The sequence below is a fragment of the Caretta caretta genome, chromosome 12, assembly GCF_965140235.1.
Source record: "Caretta caretta isolate rCarCar2 chromosome 12, rCarCar1.hap1, whole genome shotgun sequence".
NCBI classification, from domain to species: domain Eukaryota; kingdom Metazoa; phylum Chordata; order Testudines; family Cheloniidae; genus Caretta; species Caretta caretta.
Genome location: NC_134217.1, coordinates 41,317,410 through 41,332,766, shown reverse-complemented (window position 1 = coordinate 41,332,766; position 15,357 = coordinate 41,317,410). Strand labels below are relative to the sequence as shown.

The 15,357-nt window shown below is 53.3% G+C and overlaps 1 protein-coding gene across 1 annotated transcript in view; it reads right to left on the bottom strand.

Annotated features, from left to right (window-relative positions):
• The window catches only part of TANGO6 (transport and golgi organization 6 homolog), a 92,328-nt gene that overhangs the window by 1,241 nt on the left and 75,730 nt on the right, over positions 1 to 15,357 (bottom strand). The window contains exon 17 of the mRNA XM_048870651.2: positions 8,567 to 8,680. Coding sequence (XP_048726608.2) covers positions 8,567 to 8,680 — 114 coding nt within the window. The remainder of the gene's footprint in view (positions 1 to 8,566; positions 8,681 to 15,357) is intronic.

Sequence of the window (15,357 nt, the reverse complement as noted above, 5' to 3'; positions counted from 1 at the left end):
CTGGGGAGAGATGGACAGTCAGCACCTCCAAGAGGCTCATTATCTGCCTTCACATTAGGTACAGCCAGCCATAAGCCACCAGCGTGTCCCATTGGGGCAGGGACCTGTCGCCTTCTGTCCAGCACCCCAGGCTCAGCCAAGTCACAGGACACTACAGCAAATCACAGCAGTAGGATCACTTGGACAAATCCCTGCCCCTCTGTGCCTCAGTTTCCCCACCTGTCAGAGAGGGACTATGATACAGCCTCTCCTCTGTAAACACTGAGAGCTACAACCGAACGTGCTCACTCCCCACAGCAGATGCTGAGCCACTGGGTTTTCCCTAAAACAGGCCGGTGGTGGCTTTTCTCCCCAGGGCAGGTTTCTAGCTCCTCGGCTCGGGAACTGAAGCACATACAGATTAGCCACGTTGTCTGGCTGTGCGCACCCACCCCTTACTAACCCACTTGCCATGTGACCCGCTGCTCCGTAGGAGCACTGGCTGCCCCCATAGGTCAGAGCTGCATGCACAATCCAGCCTGGCTGACGGAGGAGAGAACCAGAGAAGGGTGTGAGCACGTGTGGCGTTCATGGGGAAGGGATGCACAGAACCAGGCTTTCACAGCTTTGGAGCAGGAGATTCTAGATCTCCGGGATTTGGGCAAAGGCCTTTCGGAACATGCATATGGGTCAGAAAATCCCATCTCCTAATGGCAGGGATAGATGAAGTCCAGAGATGCCTGAAAACACAAAGTCCTTCCCTGCCCTGGTAGCGAGCCCGCTAACACTCTGGCGTCCATTCTCATCCTGGAAAGGGCCCTGGGGCAGGGGCTGCTCCCCGGCGTGGGCTGACACACCAGCAGTGGGCTCAGCTGACGCCCAGGGACACCTTCCTTCAGTGCTGCGTGATGCGCAGCTCCGTATCTACAGTGGCACCATCCCGCAGGGAGCAGGGCAGGCTCTGGCCTGACACACCAAGTTTGGGGGGGCTCAGGGCTGGGGCAGAGGGTTGGGGTACTTGATGGGGTCAGGGCTCTGGGCTGGAGCAGAGGGGTTTGGGGTGAGGAAGGGACTCTGGGTCTGGGGGGTGGTGGCTAGGACAGGGGATTGGGACACAGGATTACCTCGGGCAGCTCCCAGGCAGCCGCACAGCAGGGGTGCTAAGGCAGGCTTCCTGCCTGTCCTGGCACCGTGGACTGAGCTGCACCCTGGAAGTGGCCAGCAGCAGGTCCGGCTCCTAGGCGGAAGCGCGCAAGTGGCTCCACGCAGCTCTCGCCTGCAGGCACCCCCCCCCCCAGCCTGGCCAATGGGAGTGCAGAGCCAGTGCTCGGGGCTCCATGCACTGCCCCTGCCCTATGGCCCCCCTGCCTAGGAGCAGGACCTTCTGCTGGCCATTTCCAGGGTGCAGCACGGTGTCAGAACAGGGATGGACTAGCCTGCCTTAGCTGGGCAGGGACCGCCAATGGGACTTTTAATGGCCTGGTTGGCAGTGCTGACCAGAGCCACCGCAAGCCAGTGCCTTCCATTCCATGACCCAGTACTGGGTCATGACCCACAGTTTGAAAACCACTGCCCTAAAGGATCCCCCTCCCCTCCTTAGCTTTTGCACCCTTTGGTTATCCAAAGGCTTTGTCCCCTGCACCCCCCCGTCTTCACTGTGTTACCCGATGGCACAGCAATGGGTGGGAGAGAACTCGTCAATGGCATCCACTTCTAGCAGGAGCTGAGCAAGGGCAAAGCGTAGTGCAATCCCAGCCCGTCTCTGGGAATTCCCAAGAGCCAGAGAACTATTTCCTTTAACAAGGGAAAGGTGGCCAAACAAATTCTGCTGCTGGGAACACCAAATAACTGGCAAGGAGAGCGGGAAAAGTCCTTGCCCCTGAATAAAAGGGCCATTCCTCAGTCACTGCATTTACATGAATGCCCCCATGGCAATGCCCACGGCTTTCCGAGATATAGCACTGACATGTTTTACCTGTGACACAGGAAACTGTCCACAGGGCTCCTGTGCCAAGTTCCCCTTTCCTCAGTCTTACTCCTGAGCAGGGGAATTCCACACCCCCTGGCAGGAGAATCCAGCAATCAGCAGGAGAGGCCAAGGAGAGAGAGACAAGGCTAGATGCCTTCCTTGGAGTGAGAGGCTCACAAGCCCATGACCACCTGCAACCTATTCAAACCTCTCCCTCTGGCTGTATTCCTGTAGGTCACCTGCAACTGGCACAGCACTGCCCAGCCTGGGTCCCCCGGCCACATGGGGCCAGGCATGAAGGGAGCAGACTTTCTGCACAGCCAGCTGAGAACGTGCTACCGGGTTAGTTTTACACACAGCCCAGGGCACTGCCATTTCCAGCACGAATGACATGGACCTTCCACCAGCGCCACCTCCCCTTGCTGTGGAGAGGGATGGGCAGGCAGGCCTGATACGGAGGCAGAGTCCCTCATGTTCACAAGCTGAGGGAAGAAGGTGTCCCATGGGGAAGGGAAGAAACAGGCAAGTCCTTGGGTTCTCACCAGAGCCATTGTCGTTCATCCAGAGACTCAAAGGAGCTAGATACTTTGAATGGCCCGGCCTGGACCTCCCTTCCCCAGTGCCTGGTGTTTCAGCTGTTGGCTCTGAAGATCAGAGGGAGGGTGTGCCTCTTCCGTGCAAAGGGAAATGGGTGCCAACAAAATGTACCAAAAAGGGGAGACTCCAGGGACCTGCAGCTGCTGTCAGCCCTGCCCAGCAGAGATGCTGCGAAGGAAGTGAGGGGCAGCTGGAAAGGACACGCACAGCCAGAGGGTGGGTTGGGAAAGGGGATTTTACCAGTCAGGCTCACTAGTGTGCAAGTCCTTGGGCTTTCTCCACTTTGCTCTGCATCCAAGCCTTGAATTCGGTGTTTGTGATGTTTCTGTGGGACCACAAGGCTGCTAGTCTTCCCAGTGCAACACGTGGAGCCCCGGAGCATGAAGCCCAAGTGGCTGCTGTTATCGCCAGTCCTGAGCGGCAGAGCTCGGAGCCACTCTCATTCCTCCCCAGGAATACGGCTGCCCATGGACAAGCATGGCAAGGCCAGGAACAGCTTTGCTGGACCCAGGCCATTGCTGGCCCTAGCTCTCTCCCCCCATTATGAAGATCCAGTGTGGTGTGAATGGAACACTGGCCCAGTTATCAACTGGTGAGTCCAACCAGGGGTCCCCAGGGCGCCCTGCTGCAGGGGGAGGAAGCTATTGTGTCGACAGGGCTTCTCCCGGATGCGATAGATTAGAACTCAGTTCATGCCTTATCAAACCGACCCACACCTGTGACAGGGCACCTAATCTTCATCCTGAAGATCCCCTCCCCGCCGCACACCTGACCTCTCCCTCGGCCATGCATGTGGCGGGCACTTCCGCAACTGCACCACTGATCCAAAGGGCAGCTGGCATCACATGCCTGCATGAGCGCCACCTACTGCTCCTTGGGGGGAAGTTCACCTACTGCACTTTTAATGCCAGACTCGCTCCACTCCCCTTCACAGCAATAACCGCACATCCTGCACCTGCTGAGCACCGAACGCAGGATTTATTTTTTGGGGGGCGGGGGAGAGGCTTTCTACGTGTGTGTGTTTTGGAGGAAACTGGGAAAGGGGAGGCCCCCAGGAAATTTACCTATATTGGGATTCTTGAAACAGCAGCTAGGCCTCAGCAGAAACCCCTCAAAACCATAACCAATGCAACACCGCACCTAGCATGCACATTGTCAAACCTCCTATCCCTCCCCAGTACATGCCCAAGACACTAACTCCATTTCACAGATGGGGAAACAGACAGAGGTCCCAAAGCAAGTCAGGGACACAACAGGGATTAGAACTCAGGAGTTCCTGACTCCCAATCCTGTGCTCAGTCCACTAGGCCACATGCCTCCCTGTATTCAGCAGGCTACCTCAGTAATTTGTACACCAGCCACCACCTGAAGTTAGTCATTCAACAGGCATTGCGCTGCACTGGGATGGTAGCAAAACTCTTCCACCTTAACCAGCAGCTTGTTCAGGTACAGCAACTTCACTGGAATCCTCCTCCTGGTAAACTGCCATATAATAAATTTTATATAGCATGTTGCTCACACAGGAATAAAACCTTACAAGCAGCCAAACAACAGGGAAGAAATGAAAGGCTGCAAGATTGACAAGCACTCCCCCACAGAGAAATTGACACACCTGGCTACACTGGGACAGATAACCAGGACTGGACAAATCCACTTTACCATGGCAAGTGGGAAGCATTCACTGGAATGTGACTGGGCACAGGTAGGGGTGTGTATGTGAAACTTCAATTTCTTTATAAATTAATATTCCATTACAAAAGTTGCTAACTCTAACCCTTGGGGGGGGAGGGGAGGGAAAAACCTTGGAAATATGAACTGAATGTAAAGCAACGCAGTGTCAACTTCCTGAGACTACAGACAGCTCCAGTGCCTCTGCTGCAGATCACAGCTTTCCCCTAGGGTGGCAGAGGAGATTAACTCCACGCTGGTCAGTTTCACTGCCTCTATCCAGAATTCTGTCCCTAGCCCTGCAAATGTCAGTTTCACTCTGCTGCCCAAGAAAACTACATATGGGCACAGCAGAGGCAGGTGCTAGTATGATTCACTCTCCGTGAGTGGAGGCTCAGGGAGGGGGAGAGCTATAGAAATCTGTCCCCGCTTGCAGACACTCTTGAGGGGGTGGAGGGACAAAGAGCAGCTCCTTTTCCCTGTAAGCAGCTAGCAAGAGGAGAAATTATCAGACACCTACTAGGTAGAGGTGGATACAGACAAACCTGCAATAGGAACGCAAGTAAGCATCCCAGTCAGCACCCAGCTCTCTAGCTTCCAGGTTCCAGAGAGAAGCATATTAACCACACACAGCCGAAGCACACTGGGAAACTGCCTATGAGTGACAGGAAGTGATAAAGCAAATGTAGCTGCTGTAATAGAGCTGAGATTGTGATGCTCTCAATCTCTGGCCAATGGTATCAGCCACAGGAAACCTGCCCCAGCTGCTGAGAGCCCTAGGAGAGATGTTTCAGAGTAGCAGTCTGTATCCACAAAAAGAAGAGGAGGACTTGGGGCACCTTAGAGCCTAACCAATTTATTTGAGCATAAGCTTTCGTGAGCTACAGCTCACTTCGTCAGATGCATCCGATGAAGTGAGCTGTAGCTCCCGAAAGCTTATGCTCAAATAAATCGGTTAGGCTCTAAGGTGCCCCAAGTACTCCTTTTCTTTTTCCAGGAGAGAAGGTGTTCCATTCCCAGCAAGAACTGTGACAATCAATGCTCTGAGCCTGGAGCAGAGTGAGCACCAGCCCCAGTAGGGCAGCTTGCTGATGCCACATGCTGTCTGTTGGAGGTGGGGGAAGCAGAAAGGTTAGAGGCAGACAGTTAGCGGGGGAGGAGCACCAACAGGCAGTGCCCAGGATGGGGGGGCGTGTTCATTTGTTTTCTGCCTATCAAGGACCTTGATGACTGTTTTTGAAAGTTTGCAGAGGAATAAAATTAACCTGGGTGTGAGTCATCCTCATATAAATGTTCTTTTCATTTGTGCACTACAGTGAGCCTCTGTCTATATGTGGAGCACTTACCGGGGGAATAGCTCTGCAGAGGAAACAGGCTGGATCAGCCGATAGCCCATTCTGCAGCCAGTGTCAACACACACTCAAAAAGGTGTTAAAACAACTTGTGGGTGGGGGAGACATAAGACAAGAAAAGGCAGGAAGCTGCAGGGCAGCTCTCAGCCTGTGCAGGGACCACAAGGAGGTGAAGCTAGGACAGTAGCACAGTCTGAACGCAGAAGTCCTGGCTTTAAGTTTTATGGCCTCTCCAGTGAGCGCAGCATGTGCAGGGTGTCACAAGGGGCTGTGGGGGCTGCCCTGCACTTGGTTTGGATTGCTTTCCCCAGGGGTTGGTTCTCGGGGTGTAAGCTACAGTGACCTGCATTGTAGAAAGAATCTGCAGTGAGACAACCAGGTAGGGAGCTGCTGCTTGGAAAGGCAGAGCCCCTCCAAGCCCCAGCAGCAGCAGCCAAGGTGCAGGCTCTGCAGCCAGGCCTCAGGTCCAGTCACCTGTTGCCAGGGTGCTCTTGGCAGCCATGAGCACGCTTCGCTGACACTAAGGAGCCGTCGTGGTTTAGACCCACTGCTGGGCTGGACCTTGGCGTAAGAGCTGTTGCCACCATTGCAGGTTGTCCAGCGTGCTGGTGTAAGAGAACAACATGCAGCTTCCCAGATGGGATTTGCTCTTTGCCACCAGAACATTCAGCTCTGACGTGGGATTTCTAGTGAACTCAAGAAATCCAGAGCGACACTTCCCAGATTTTACATATTATCGCATCAGCATTTACAGGGAAGCCTTTACAGTGACGCACTGTTCGATACCCACCCACCCACCACAGCGCCCACGTCTGGGGTGCTCCAACTGCCCCACAAAGGGCTGCACTGACAACATGCCTGGAGTACCAGCACTGCACCCAACTGGCATGCTATCAGGGTGGTATCAGCTGTCACGCTCTTGAATACAGAAGTGCAGCTGGTGGAAACTACAGATCCCCATGTGCCAGAAGCTGGGACTGGACAACGGGGATGGATCGCTCAAAACTGCCGTGTTCTGTAGATTCCCCCTGAAGCCTCAGGCACTAGACAGGATAGCGGGCTAGATGGACCGTTGGTCTGCCCCAGTATGGTGGTTCATATGTTCTTAATACTCTGTTTTGCCTTGTGGACGCCAGAAGAGCCAGCTCTCAGCACAATAAGGGAGCTGCACTGTAAAACTCTTGGCTGTGCATATTGGCCATGCATCACCTCTGCCCAGGCCAGTTCTGTTGTATAACAAGCCTACTGCCACTCATATGGGGCTAGCTCGTTCAGCAGGACCGAGTCATTTCTGGCAGCACAACTCCCAACACCCGCTGTATTGCACTTCATTAGCAGGTCCCTCTCACACTGACCCAGTGAGTCCTCCCCTCAGGGTCCCACATGCAGGAGGTAGCACAGAGCAGCTTGGCACTACCCAGCAGGATTTTATGGCTAGAAATCCACTGCGAGGGAAGAATCCAAGGGGCCTCAGCAGACAGCAAGGAAGGGCAGCGTAGCCTGAAACCGCATGGCTCTCTGCTGCACACTGAAGTGCCCAAGACGATCGTGTAGGTTATTACAGGGGATGGAGCTTGGCTCAGACCAGCTCCTGACTTCACAGAAGTACAGTTCAAAGGGGATAAACTAGCTGAAAGTTCAGCAACACCAGTGAAGAACCAATCCTGCTCTGACATCTTTGGCGGAGTGGCTGGGTCATTCCGCACACAGGCTTTACTAATGTGTGATAAAGAGCTGGGCTTTCATCCAGGGACAGACCAAAGGAGAGGCAGTCATCACAGTCTCTCCCATAGGTGAGGGCTCACTGGCGCTTTGCAGACTCCCCAGCTGGCTGGGACCTCCCACTGCATGCAGCCTGCTGCAACAGAGATCCCTGCACAGAGCAGCTAGCCTCAGCTCAGGAAACAGTGGAGGGATCTGGGGAGCTCATGTGGACAGCAAGTGCCGCCCATTCTGTGCAGTGTCTCCCCTTCTCCAGGTGCTGGGTCTGCTCCTGACCCCAGCCGGACGCTGTAGCTTTGGTGGCTTTGCTCTTTTCCACTCTCTGCAAACACATGGAAGATCAGGGAAAAGGAACAGAGCAGCCCGGGGCTAGCAGCATGGCCTGGGTGCTCTCGTATGTCAGAACTAGCACGGATTAGACAGTCAGAGATGGTAGTAAAATCTCTGGTCATGGCAGGAAGACAGCCTTTGCTATAGCAATGCAGGGAGGTTGCTCTGGGGAACAGCCAATACCCAGGAGCTGCTGTGCAAGCAAGGAAGCTAGGATCAGTGTTAATGCAGAACATTAACAGTGGGTGCTGGGAAGTAGAGGAAGTCTGTGGCTTTTGGGGTAATTACTGTTCTCTTAATATTTCACTACATTCATGCTGGTGACTCCTGAACAGGTCTGGGCATTAGGAGCCACGAAACCAGGACAGAGGGCTCATGATTTCTAGAACTCCTGGGTGTTGCAGGGTTGCTCCCTGCTGGGGACTGGCACATGCAGACAATAAGAGGAGACACCGTTGTGCACTAATCTTAGAGCTCGGCCCAAGAGCTAGGCAGGAAACCCTGCAGGGGGAATGAATTCCTACTCACCGTTACACTTTCATTAGCTGTTGCCTAGACATGGAAATTTACCTTGTGAGTTATTAGGCTCCCAAGAGCCACACCTTAGGTTTTACTGCCCACAACGTCTAGAGGAAATGTTTCTCGTAACCCTTCCCAGTGACTCAACTTGCACAATCAGAGCCTGAACGGCTGCTATCTAGAGATTGCTTCAGAGATACCCAGAGAGTTCAGTAAGTTGCTGTATGAGAGCACATTATGCTCACCAGGCTTGGGATGGGTGCAGCGGGCAGGACCCTTGGGTCTGGAGACACTTGTGAGTTTCCTTGCTACGTGGCAGGAACCAGGTGTGTTGACCGTAGGCTCCAGGGAGAATGGGTGAGCAGCGTGGTGCCAGGAGTGAGGGTCAGTCTGCCAAGAGGCTGCTCTGGGAGCAGGGATGGAGGCTTACCTCAGTCGCTTCCTCATTGAGCCCATGGAGCAGCACCACCACCACATGGACCGCAGCTCTTCGGACTTCAGCCTCGCCATCTGTCTTAACTACGGCTGTCAAACAGGAGGTCACCTGGCAGGGCAAACCGGGGTGAGAACTCTGTCAGTGTATGCAGTGCCTTTGCCACGTTCCGTCGTCCCCACCGCAGTGTCTCGGGGCGGGGCGGGGGTGCAGTCAGGAACCCGTCAGCACACCCACACATGATGTGGAAAACATATCAGTGACTGTAACATGCAGATCCACAAAGGCATGGCATACACACAGCAGGGAAAACGCTGCAGCAACAGCCCCCAGGGCCTGCCCACCTGCAGCTCCAGAGCAGGCAGGAGAACTCGGCGCAGAAACAAGCCCACGAAAACCAAGGCATACCTGGCCCAGCAGGCTAGAGAGCACCCCATGACATGGGTCTTTACAGAAGCTGCAGGCAATGGGGGCTGTGTCAGGAGTGGGAAGACTCCTGACACAGATGTTATGCTGCTCTCCTGCCTTTTCTGCCAGCCGAGGTATGGGGCTGCTCATTCAGCATTCCCTGCTGGTGCGGGGGATGATGTCCCACTCCCTGTGATTTCAGGGGATGGGACGGGGGAAATCCTCTTGACAATTTCAGAAGACCTCTGGCCTCTCAAGCTGGCTCCCTACATTTTCAAACCCAGGTGCCTAAAGTTAGATTCCTAAATAAAATGACCAAATTCTCAAACGTGCTGAGCTCCTGAGACTGCCACTGACTTCAGTGAGAGCTGGGTCATTTAGCACCTTTACACAGATCAATTTAGTGGCCTAAACGTGGATTTGGGCATCTAACTTTACTCATCCAGATTTGATTAATTGTGCAGACGCCACTAGGCTCCCCGTGGATTGGGAGAGGCTTTGCTCTGTGTGTTGTCAGGGCAACGGGGGCTGCAAAGCTGAGCTGGGACCCAGGAAAGCAGCGGAGACTGTGCGACGAGAAAGCTATTGTATAACAAAGGATTCCAAGCGTGGCCAGGTCACGTACTCCCACTCCTTAGAAGGTTTGAGAAGGAATGCTACTGGCCTAGGTATTTATAAGGTACCTCCTGGCCTCTGAATTGCTCAGTGGCACAAGACTGGTTTTGGTTCATATATTCCCTTGTTTGGGCATTGGCATCCATGATGTCTGCATTTCTCGGGGCCACTGGATGGTGCTGCGATTCTCTCCCCCAGGAGGCGGGCGCTCTCTCAGCAGTGCCAGATGTTGTGGGTCATAGGGAGACACTGGGTATTTTATTATTTAAAACCCCCTTTCGGATACTACAGGTGATTTTTATGACCCAGAACAGGTACTGAAGAGTCTGTCATACAGACTGAGCAATCCAAAGTGCGTCTCACTGTTATAAAGTAGCTGAAATGGGGGCACATATTGCTTGAGTGAGACTTCCTGGAACAGCTACATCTAAAAACCTGTGAGGAAAACCTGTTGCCCAAAAGGAAAGTGTCTCATGCAGAAAAGATGGGCAGCCCTGGATCACTCCTTTAGTGAGCAAGCGAATCTCCACCTTGAGGAGAGAGACTTCACTTGCACAGGGATTCAGCTATGCAGACTGCGTGTTTCTCTGCTGTTCAGCAGGCAGGCAGAGTTTAAAGAGTCTAATTATCTAATCAGCAACAGCAGGGAGAGTTTGCAGAGCTAGCATGTTCCTGAAATAGCTGACATGCGGTGCATTGGCATCTTGTCAAACGCTATCACTACCAGATTGATGCGTGAGCAGAGGCAGGAGGGAAATATTCATTACATCTTTCTGTCTTGCGGAAAGGCATGCTCTGCCAGCTGCTTGCGGACACTCTGCTTTGGCATTGCTGCTGACCACACAGCTTCTAGCCACACCAGTGCATCGGCTTGCCTCTGATGCTAGCCGATCCTCCAGAAACGTATGGGCTAAGAAGGGTTTCCCAGAGCAGCCTCTGAACAAGTGGTGGGGAACCAGTCTCAGCAGTTCACGGGCACAGGTAGACCAGCAGAGAGCTGAACAGCAAAGTCATACAAGTCACATCCCAGCCCGTGACCCAGTGTGTCTCCATGGCCCCGCCCAGATGGACTCTTTTCTTGGGTCGTGCCTGGGAGCATGACCGGCGTTCCTCCTCACATGTGCTGCCATAGTTCCTGGGAGATTCTAACCCACCTGCCTCCAGCTTTGGGGCCGAGACAGACCCGAATTCCCATCATCCAGCGCACACTGCACTTGTGCCTAAAGCTGTTCTCTTCCAGTAGATCCCAGCTTTGCAAAGCACTACCTGACATTAACAGACATGCTCCACTTTCCGGACTGGTTGGTGCATTTCCAAACAGAATGGAAAAAGCATGAGAGTATCAGCAATTTGTTCAAGGACAGTGCCTCGTCCCCCCGCACCCTGGAGAGTGCATCTCACAGAGGAGCTGGCTGCTGCAATGCCTGCTCATCTCGGCTGGACTCCCGCCTTCTGCAGAGCCAGAAGGGGTTTACACAGCAGCCACAGAGGGGCTGCACCAGACCTGTCCACATACTTATTCATGCCAGAGACTAAGGGCTCAGGGAAGAATGGAGCTGGAGCCAGGGCTTAAAGTGATCTGGAAGCACCCACAACAGACCTGCGCTAGTTTCACACAATTGTAGGGATCCGACAGCTTGTTTCAGGCACATTCATAGTGCCCACTCACTCATCAGTGAGTGGGTCACCTTCGGGGGGGGCGGGGGGGGGGCTGCAACCCTGCAGGACTCAGCCCTAGGGCAATCTCCGGACGGAGCTCCTCAGCCTTCTCTTTCTGCCAATACACAAGCCCTTCAATCCTTGGACCAGCTTAAACACAAAACTACTGGAGATCTACCTGAACAGTAACAAGATCCCCCCAGCTTTCCAGCCCAGTGACTATCTGCCCCAGTGATTCTTCTGAGGTTGGCAGGGAGATGGGAGCCCGCTGCCTAGCACTGTGTGGGAAGGCACAGCCCAGGTTTAAGCCAACACGACGTTCATATGGGACCATACAGCTCACAGGATGTATTACTACAGGAACACTGGAAAAGCAGCTTCTTCGGGCACTGTGGGAATGCCCTGGCCAGCAGGCTAAACTTGGCATCTCCACACTGCTTCCAGCCCTTACGCTTACATCCAGAATTCAAGCAGGCTGGGACTAACCCAGCCAATCCCCAGGAAGAGCCCGTGCTGGGAAGCAACTCACAAGCAGAGGGGATTGCAGAGAGCCTCCCATTGCTGCTGCAGCAGTTCTCCCTTCCCTGAAGCACTTCCACCTGCCATAGGGTCTGAAAAGGGATCAGACCAGCTGGGCACAGAACAGAGGTGACCTGTTTGTCCTCTGGCATGTGCTCACACTTCTCCCTGCCTCCTAGTGAGCACCTGCCTCAGCCATATCCTTCTGCTCACTCAGCGGGGATGGTACTGATCTCAGCTTTTAAACTCATTAATAGCCTGCTCATTCAAAGGAGCATTACCGCAGGCCTCATCTCTGCTCTGTAAACCCGGTCCTGCACTGACATGCCTCTGCGGAAACCTACTGCAGCACGCTACTGACCCGTGTATGGCTGATGGGCCCTGAGAGGCGGCTCTCTCTTATCAGCATTTCCATAGCACTTGTTGCCATAGTACCGGAGCTCACAAGCGACAATGACACGGCCTCTCCCTGCCCCTGGGAGGGTGGTTATAAATCACATTCATTTCTGTCAGCCCAACACAATGCCTTAGGAGAAGAGGCCCTGAAGACTGCAGTGCACTATTCCAGGCACCTCAGCTTCCGATTAGGAAGCTCAGATAAAGTTGTATCAGCACCTGGTACAGGCCATGAGGAGGAGAGATTCCTAGTTCTCAGCACCCTGGGGAGACTAGAGCTCAGTATCATCCCAGACACAGGCCACCAAACTAGGAGTGTCCCTACTTTGCACTGGATGGCGCAGACGCAGGTACCCTGGCCTTTAATATAGAGATGCTGGATGCAAAGAATGTGTGTGAAGAGGAGGAGAGGCTGGAGCATGGCATGGTCTTGATGGGCAACACTTCCATTTCAGCAAAGGCACCAGGGAGCTTCGCTTTTATGCAAATGAGGTTGATCCCTGGGATCCCGGCAGGTTGCCAGGCCCACCGTCACTATCTACTGATGGGCCACACCTCTCTGTGCGGGGCATGGTGTCACTGGGCCGCCAAACACACCTGAGCCCTGTGCTCAGAGAGGGCACCGCACAGACACCGCTGAGCAGGCAACAGAACTGCGACAAGCTGCACTCAAATGTTGTCATCTATTGTCCACGGCGCTGGTTACGGGGCTCTATGCTGCAGGAACATTGCTCTGTTATTTATATCACCACAGTGCCTAGGGGCCCAGTCATGGAGAAAGAACCCCGGTGCTAAGCCCCGGTGCTAAGCCCAAACACACAGTCCCTGCCCCAAAGAGCTTACAGTCTCGAGTGCAGCAGTTCCCAACCTGGGGCAGGGGAAAAGAGTATACAGCTGTCTGGTCACATGGTGCTGGCTCTTCTCCTCCAACATAATAAAGACTAGCAGCTGGATACAGCGAGAAACACACTAGGAAAATATTTAATGTTATTTTCATGTACGTGATTAATCCAGTTGCCACCGAGGTGTGAGAGCACATCTGGAAGGGAGGTGAGGGCTGGTGACTGCAAATGGGAAGGGAAGAGACAGCTTCCCAGATCCTCATGTGCAAAGAGTGCTAATGTGGAATGACATTTGCCAGTTCACTACTTGACCTATGTATGAAAGTGCTCTTCACACATGGCTATTGAGAGGCCATTTTTGGTTGGTTTGTTCCTAAACAATTAAAGCCCTGGACCATGCACACACCTGGGGCTGCACATGTCTTCCACAGAAAGGAGTGATGTATGGGAAGGGAACAACTCTGGGAATGGCCTGTTTGCAGACACACTGGCTGTGCAAGCCCAGAGTCTTCTGGGCCTCAGCAGTGTTCAGGGCTGAGTGAGTGACACGGTGTTCCTGGGTTTAGTGCCAGAGTAGCAGGTTCACTGCCTCCAACACACCAAACAGTTACAATCAGCCAGGGAAAAACGAGAAACTCACCTCTGGCCCTGAAAAAAATTCAAGGGAGAACAGCAGCTGGGGGAACTCCACCTTTGTTGTGCCTCTGATATAAACGAACCTTGCCTAAAGCCTTTCCTCAAAGTGCTCCGACTGCAGCACCCCAGCCACTAGGATAAAACTGGCACAGAACTCTCCTCTTTTGCAGCAATGAAAAGCATAATGAGATGCTATTAACTGGGACGAGGTGCCTGTAGCAGGTACAAAATATGCTTTAAGATCTTGTACCACAGTGAAATTATTATAGGCAGGGCTGGTAGCCTGACGCTTCCCATTATAAGACCTTGTTTTCAGTTGCCAAACTTTAACTACTTGGGCTGAAATTTTCCGTGCCAGGGATCTGCCTCAGACTGAATAAAAGTACCAACAAAAATTGTTCAACTGATTCAGGGAACAAGAAGAGGGAAAAATACATTGTTCTGCCCATGTTTAAAATATTCTTTCCGTTGTTTAACTGCGAAGCTATAGTGCCTGACAGCAGGGGCTTGAAACGTGGCACAGATGGTGGCTTCCCCCAGCGTCAGAGCTGGGCATGCTGCTGCTCCTGTGAAAACTGCCCAGACTTGGTAAAGTGACAGGCCACTGGAAATGCTCAGTTTGCACATGCTCTGAAGGGACCCACAGGTACATTCTCTGAAGATTCTGTCTGCACTGAGCATGCTCCAGGCCAGGGCCACAGAGGCTGAAGGAGACTGTCCCTGTTCTTGTTCCCAGCTGGCCGGGAGCACTGTGGTGGTGGGTACCGGAACTGACAGGGAGACTCTCTCCTGTGATCCACCTGCCAGCACCCCAGCAGGCTGGAGGAGGAAGCTGCCTGACTTGAATACAAAGGGGACAAGAGCTGAACATGTGAAAGGGGCAGCAGAGGGGGCAAAGTGCTGGGGGCAAGACTGGGAACTGGGGAGTGGGAAAACAGGTGAGCGGAAGACAGATTAGACAAGGAATCTAGGGGCAGGGATGACTAGGACTAGCTAGGTATGGAGTTGCGGGGGGATGGGGGACTGAGGTGAAGAGTCAAGGAAGAGTGACTGGGAGCTGTGGGGGAGACACTGGGAACCAGGAGAGGGGGGAAAGGGGTAGGGAGGAGACTGAAATTAGACAAGGCGTCAGGCGTAGGAGACTGGGATGAGGAGCCAAGGGAGGGAGACTGGGAGCTGGGACTCAGATGGCGAGCTGTATTCTGTATCAGAACAGGACTTGACTAGCATGCAGTAAATAGGACCTGGAGTCACACACCAAACAATGAGGATAAAACAAAATATCGAATAGCTGCTCATTCAGCAGGCACCGTCCATCCTGTGCACTGAATGACGGAGGGGTCCTGAGGGAGGGGTAGCTCAGTGGTTTGAGCACTGGCCTGCTAAACCCAGGGTTGTGAGTTCAATCCTTGAGGGGGCCACTTAGGGATCTGGGGCAAAAATTGGGGATTGGTCCTGCTTCAAGCAGGGGGTTGGACTAGATGACCTCCTGAGGTCCCTTCCAACCCTGATATTCTATGAAACAACAGCATGGGAGCACTTAATTAAAGACTATGTTATAATGCATACACACAAGGGGGCCAAATCAAGGTTATAGGCAACCTTAATTCTGGCATTTCTTAACCTGAGTGCTTGACTCTGCAACCTTTACATTCTTTTGCGTGTTGTGACAGACCCAGACCAGTGGGGTACACGAGTCTGATAGAATGCAAA